The 7,279-nt window shown below is 42.1% G+C and overlaps 1 protein-coding gene across 2 annotated transcripts; it reads right to left on the bottom strand.

The window, feature by feature from the left end:
• Positions 1 to 3,693: 3,693 nt before the first annotated feature.
• On the bottom strand, positions 3,694 to 6,930 carry dcstamp (dendrocyte expressed seven transmembrane protein). 2 transcript variants are annotated; one of them, XM_023331381.1, is made up of 4 exons: positions 6,822 to 6,930; positions 5,654 to 6,730; positions 4,925 to 5,257; positions 3,694 to 4,831 (listed from the first exon to the last, which is right to left on the bottom strand). In XM_023331381.1, exons 2-4 carry the CDS (start codon positions 6,698 to 6,700, stop codon positions 4,772 to 4,774), a joined length of 1,440 nt encoding a protein of 479 aa, XP_023187149.1. In that variant the 5' UTR covers positions 6,701 to 6,730; positions 6,822 to 6,930; the 3' UTR covers positions 3,694 to 4,771. The 2 variants fall into 2 exon arrangements, with proteins under 2 accessions (XP_023187149.1, XP_023187150.1); XM_023331382.1 differs by having other exon boundaries at positions 5,654 to 6,930.
• Between the last annotated feature and the right edge of the window lie 349 nt (positions 6,931 to 7,279).

Raw genomic sequence — 7,279 nt, 5'->3', positions numbered from 1 at the left:
CATCTGCTTCTTTTCTTCTTTCATGCCAGTTTCCTTAATCTTTAATCCCCATTTCTCCCCAGTGCTTGTTGCCCTTGGCAACGGGATTGATTTTTCTCACCCGAATGCATCTTTTCATTTTGATGAAATATTCATGAAAAACACACAGACATGTGCATGAAAGTGTTCAGATTTACTTGATTGACCCAGACGGGCTGAGCGTGCTGATCAGGCGGGATCTGAGCGGGCCCCATGCGCTGCAGCTATGCCCATGTATGGAGATGCATTCTCTCATTTTGGTAGTAAAAAAACAGAAAAGGTCTGCAGCCGTCACTGAGCACCATGCGCCCGCTTCCCATTGGGCTTGGCGTGCCGCCGTGGTTTTAGGCCACAGGGCCAGTTAAGACACAGCGTGATCAGGTTTCCACACGGGTCAGTGGCGGCGTGTGACTCACAGAAGGTCTACTCATGCTTGAGCAAATGCTACTTCCTTCCTCTTGTCTCTGGCAGTACAATGCTTGATGAGGGAAGTGGTGGTTTATGAATTGTTACTGTACCATAACGCATTTCTACGAGACATCAGCACCACGCTCCGGATGATGTAACCAGCTGTGCTCCATTAGTCAGCATAAACACACGACCGCGATTTGCCATTTGAATTCAAATAAACAGATAAAAATGAGGCAAAACATTTTCATTTTCTTTAAGTTACGTAAAGAGGTTCTATGAAACCAATCCTCTCTGGCATAGGCGGACTGAACATTGGAAGCTGTGGGACATTTCCTGGTGACCTGGCCGATCGCCTCACAGCAAAAACCGCAATATCTACCAAGTACTTTTAGTCTAGTTGCTACTGCAAGTATCTTCATAGACTTAAAGCAATTGATAAAAGATCTTGTTTTAATAAAGATCCAGTATTGTGCTTCCTTTATCAGGCTAGGATAGTTTAGTGGGCTATGCAAAACATTTTCAATAGGCTTAATACACAAAATCATTCTCAGATATTAAGATTTCACCCCATAAGTTCCGCATGTTTTTAGCTCATGTTTTAGGACTAGTGACGATTATGCCAATAAGCTGCTGCTGGCCCCGCCCTCCCGACTCAGGTTCACATTCGCACCTCAGACACAAGGAAATGGCTCCAAACACAGAAACAGTGGCACAAACAGACATCTTTGAACCCGCAGAGAAACAATAAGCACAATAATTATTCATAAGTCTTTTTTCTTTTTCCCCACAAATGCGACTTTTTTAATATGAGACTGAGGAGAAGCACGTCTCTCAACAAGTGAAAAAATTAAATAATAATAATATGACAATATCAGTAATATCTTTGTGTCCAACATGTTTTCACAAACACTACATCGTCTCAATGTACAGTATCGCTTTCAATTAACTACAATTCCGACAGTAAGTGCGCAGATATTGTGGGTGACGTAACGTGAGATACAAGCAGAGCTGATCCCAGTGTTAGCTCGGGCTAAATGACATCAATGCAAAACACACAAGACATAATTATACTATGTACTTACATCGCCGACTTCTGCAGATTTGTGACGAACAGAACCTTCCTGTTAGTCGAAGTCTTTTGGTGAGCCCTGCTGCGCTGTTGGTGGTTTTCACAGGACTCCTTGAACTCTGTCAACACCACAGGGACATTTCAAGCAAAACTTCAAATGAAGCCACCCAGCTCTGTTCTCCATGACTGGGAGAAAATGGACAAAACGCTCAGAATTGATTGATTGCAGCCAAGAGCAAAACGTTTTTTTCATTTCCCAGCAGCCATTGCAGCGGCAATTCAGCAGCACAAAGTTAGCGGTCTGGTAAGGAAGTGGGAGGAGCCTAACTTGGGTAGGTAGCCAGGTGAGGGGCTGGGAGTTGCTAAATAATACAATTGTGCAACAATTTAGAGGTTTTTTTTGAAACAGGTGGTTTTGCAGACACCTGTAGAACATTTACGTATTCCCCAAAAACGACCAGGTGTCTTTTGTTTTTCTTTTTTGGGACTGTTTCTGGTAGCAGTACCCAAATGGAAGAACAGAAACGTGCAGACAGGAAAATCTGCATAAAACTGGGCCTTTTAATAGTTACATACTTTAAAAGCCTTTATAATAATTAAGGGTTATGTACACTACAAACATTTTTATTATTATTTTAGTCATTAACTATTATCCATTTGATTGTCATGCTAATTTTGAGTGAAATTTTAAAAAGGGAACATGTGAATCTCATCTACAAGTTTGAAGCGACGCCACCAGGCTTTGCAAACCGTAATTTCATGAGTTGTTGACGTTACGCATGATTGATATGCTGATAACTAAATACTAAATACACACAATAGTGGCAAAAAATATAAATCAACAAACGGAACTTAAAGCTAAAAAAAAAAAATCAAAGTGCTCAAGACATTTTTAATACAATCTAACAAAATATCAAGGTTTATTTTGGGCTTCATCATCATCATCATCATCATCTATGCTGAATTCTTTTAAAGGGTGAAGCAAATTTTTGACTTTTTCACTTACACGTGTTTTAATAATTGATGGTTCATGTACTAATGCGTCTGTTCCCCCCTTTGGAGCGTTATGCTGCAAACATCGTACCATCCATATTTTTTCTACCAGAAAATAGTGCCAAAGAAAAGCATGCAAGTCTACAGTTTTTGACCTTTTACTACTCAGCCGTCACCTCTCGGAGTCGAAGCTGGCTGTGAGCTCTAAGAGAGGCGAAGAAACTCCTGGAAGATCTGTACAGGAAATGACAGCGCAGGAAAAGGGAGAGCATAGCGCTGCTTGCTGCACATGTAGGGTATATCTGTCATAGGTTATATAAGCAACTGGAGCTGCTCTACACTCTGCAGCATGCACAGACATACTGTAGCATCTGAACGCTTCGCATTGAAAATGAGGTTCCTTGCAGCCTTCTCTGTGTGAAAAAACACACAAAAATCTATTTATATGTGAAATATGGTCTGATATTTGTCTAAAAATAATGTTACCTGTCTCCTTACACAATGAAAGTGAGAACTCGGTGAAGCTGAATTGAACCGACTCATGGTTTGTCATCGGTTTGAGAGACGTGTGTAGACATATCGCAGCAGATGCAATGAAAACAGCACAGTTTAATGGAACGTCATATTTATTATGTTCATAGTTTTTGTCACATCAGTACGTCAGCTCAATCAGATCTGTCAGCTTAGTGTTTCAGAATACACAAAAAGATAGTTTACAGTTTTCTTGTTTATCATTGGTGCAAAAAAAATATTAGGGAAACTATGAGTTACAGTTTCAACTCAATAAGGCAACTTGGAGTATTGGCTGATTTCCATTGTCTCTACCAATGTCAACCAGTTTTCCCTTCCTCTCAAACACTGCTTAAATCAGCCTGATGCAACGTTTTCCCTGGGGAGCTGGACACAGTGACCTGCAGGCATTCATGCAAGTAATCAGATTATACTGGAATGTCTCAGTCAGGATGTATTTGCCCCAAATATTTATCCAAGACAATTAATTATATTTACCCAGTTCCAGTCTGATGCTTTTTTAAATTCAATGCCTTATATCCATCCATCCATCCATCCATCCATCCATCCATCCATCCATCCATCCATCCATACATACATACATACATACATACATACATACATACATACATACATACATACATACATACATACATACCTACATACATATATACTTAAATTAGAAAGAGCATTTTGGCAAACTCTGGTCAATTTCCAGCAATGCTAAGTTCCTGTAAAATAAAGATATTCTATTCTATCAGTGTGTCAGTCAACATAATGTAATTGTTTTCTACTTAACTCACTCACCAATAAAGTTTTGGGCACTGGAGTAGCAGTTTTCCTTGACTATGAACATATTTTGTCCGAACCGTAGTTTCTGCCAGACAGAAACATACTGTCAACAATGTGCTGGCCCACGTAGTTTATTTTGGTGAGAATAGCTAGCTACAGACAATATGCTGTAAAGTGTGTTATTATACAGTCTTCTCATTATACAGTCTTCAGTGATCTGCAATGATCTCACATCTTGCTCCTGTCGGTGATGTACTGAAGCTACCTTTAGCTTGTTTGCGCTCTGTTTTGATTTGACTTGCTGATCCGACAGTTTGTAACACTTTTCATCGTTGTTCACTGTAAAAAAATAATAATAATAACTTACAGGAAAAAGTTGAACTCCTGCTTTAGAAACGTAGTGCTTTGCATCGAACATGATACAATTCCAAAACAAGTGTTTGAGTTGCTCTCTGTGCAGCTCCTCTCAAATAGCCAGAGGAACCTGAACACAACATAGCGCAGTCACATGACACAGACCAGGAGCTGGAGCAGCTCCTGGTGTCATCTAGAGACCCAGCCTTGGTAGAGCGACAAAGTAATGTGTACGGCACTTAGTGTAGTGTTCTCAGTTGTTGCTTTAAACATCCGGCCTCACATGGGACACATGGCTCTCTGGAGGTGCAGTTAACAAGAACATAGACCACTGGACCTGCTGAATGAGTCATGGAGGTCGAGGTTTGTCATCGAAAAGTCTTGATTTCGATCTCCAGTCGATACGTTGGGTCAGATCAGAGCATTCCTGATCTTAACCAGGAGAAAACATAGTTGATTCCAGGTTTTGTGCATCCACACAAATGTATTCTTTAAATACCATGATCCGTGTTTCTTCCATCCTGAAGATGGACCATTTTTAAAAAAATTAAAAACAGTCAGTGTCTTAAACAAACCTGCGACTGATTGAACGTGATAGCATTATGGGTAAACAGAACCATATCTTTAAGCAATACTCTGAGGCTCATCTTTGGGCCGGAAGAACATCGGACACCAGAAACGTAGCTAGAGAGAGAGAAAAAAAACACTTCCTGTTAGAGGCATTGTTCAACGTACATTTAGCACACATAGCATAGTGCAATAATTTTATAGGCTAACCTTTAGAATAAATGACATAATGCTGCCTTCATTTTCTTTCTTGTTCGTTTGCAATCTTTTTCTCAGGATCTTGCGATGCAGGAACTCCACCCTTGCATTGCTGGCATCGGAAAAGAACCGATCGCAGACCATCAGTCTGAGCTGGGAGACTTTGGAAGCCATCAGAGCCATAATGATCAGGGTGATGAGGATGGCGCTCAGCGGCAGCACAGAGTTAGACAACAGCAGCTCGGGTTCAGGGAGACACTTCCTCTCAAACAAAGTCACGGAGTAGGAAAAATCCTTTTGACGGTTTTCTTCTTCAATCTGTATGCCTATCAAGGTCGCAATCCCCTGAAAAGGAAATAGAGCGAGTCTTCTGATTAACCAAGTTATTAAAGGGAAGATCTACAATGACTTATTAGAGCCACTGTAAGAAGGAGAAGACTTACACAAAAAACTCAGAAATTTTCTAGAAAAACAAGGACATTTGGATTCATCTAAAAGTTTAAAGGCTTAATCTCAGAAATGTTATGGAAAAAAAACTGAAAATTTCAAAAAGTCAAAAATATTTCAATTTTGTAACTCAAAAATTTCTTCTTTTTTTTTTCTAGAAAATTTCTGAGATATATCTCAGAGTTGTTTTTGTTTTTTTGCAGAGATTTACTCTCTGTTTTTCTATCTACATTTTTTTACGTCATCGTAAGAAGAAAGAAAAAATCAACCTATATTAAAAATCCCAAAACTTACTTTGAAGCTGATCATCAGGGGCACATGAAATGGCTTCAGCTCCGTTAATTTCTTGGTAACAATATCAACAAAGCAGTACAGCAAGGCGTCCACCGCTATGAAAAGGGCCCAGGTCACAAAGTGGGAGATTACCGGAGCTCCGAACTTCAGCATGGCTTTCCCCTCGCTGCTGGTGGGACGCACCGAGGGAATGGCGGCGTAGCGCCTCTCCTCCTTCGGGGTGAGCGGGAGAACGTGAGGCTTCCCTTCGGCCTTCTGCTTCTCGTCAAACTCGACAAACCGCGCGCTGATGAAGCTGTTCTCGTACTTCATGTCGCTGCGGTACTTTCTGATGCGCACAGCTATGAACATGAACAGCACCAGGAAGCTGACGGCGGTTAGCATCTTGTCCGTCACCGAGGAGACCGTTTCCATGACGCCGTGAAAATACCTTACGGTCTCGTTCAGCCTCTGCTCGGCCTCGCTCAGCCTCAACCTCAACACGTCCGACTCTATTCTCGGCGAAACCTTCAGCTTTGAGTCAAGGTTGACAACTCCCAGGTCGGTGACCCCTTTGAGGACGCCTCCGATCCACTCCAGCATCTTGACATAGTTGCTAAATGGAGCGACGACGGATTCTTTCTTTGCCTTCAGGTTGCAGATCATGCTCCCCGTCAGGCGGGTCAGGTTCCGCAGAGTGTTGCGGACGTTTTTAAGAACGACTAAACTCGTTCCGGCGGTCAGCAGCAGGTTCCGGCTCTTCTTCATGAAAATGGAAACGACAAACAGAGTCCCCAGACATCTCGCTCTGGTTGAAACGAAAAGGGCAACGGTTAGTGAAACCCCGAAGCAGACCGTAATGCCACCTGCGACTTCCACTTCATAATCCACAGCGAAGAGGAGGTAGAGGAGGAGCAGGGAGCCGAGCAGGAGGCTCGACGTGATGCAGGTGAGGAGGAGGAGGACGGTCCTCCTCCAGGTCGTCCTTTCACCGGTGGTGAAAACGTCTAAGGCCTGGGAGGCCGTCTCCTCCAGGTGCTGCTTCACAGAGTTCCAGGACAGCAGCATCGTGGCAGACAGATCCTTAGAAAGGAAAATCTGCAAAGGGAAAGAAGAACAGTTCAAAACAGCTCATTTGATTTTGATTACGTAGATATTTAGTTCAGGAAATGTCGGGTAAATCACAAACCTGACGAGCACAGAGTCAGTGGCTACACAAGAGATACAACTTCCAAATACTGAAGATAAATCCAGTTGCGTCCAGTCGGCTTAGTTCCAGTTCAGAGCAGTAAGAACGTGGTCCGTCTGATCCAGCTCATCAGTCTGATGTGGTGAACTGAAGGAAGGCACTGGGTATTCTCCCTTTATACCACATAAACAGGAAGTCCTTCCTCCCATGTAAACCTCAGTCATCTGCGAGTCATGTTTATTTTTACACAATAATGGAAGAAAACACAAACTAACGTGAGACAGAGTTTTATCAATGTCCAGCCTTTTATGGCTGCCGGAGCGCACGCCGAACATAACTCTTACTGAGCTTTCTTTCAGTTTGAGATTGGCCATGAAGGGTTTGATTGAATTTTTCATAAAGTCTCTTTGTTTCCAAAGTGCTTGAGATTTAAATCAGTTGAAATATTCCTTTGACTG

The sequence above is a fragment of the Xiphophorus maculatus genome, chromosome 3 (assembly GCF_002775205.1).
Source record: "Xiphophorus maculatus strain JP 163 A chromosome 3, X_maculatus-5.0-male, whole genome shotgun sequence".
Classification (NCBI taxonomy): Eukaryota; Metazoa; Chordata; class Actinopteri; order Cyprinodontiformes; family Poeciliidae; genus Xiphophorus; species Xiphophorus maculatus.
Note: the sequence above shows the minus strand (reverse complement) of the source record. Positions and strands in the feature narration are given on the sequence as shown.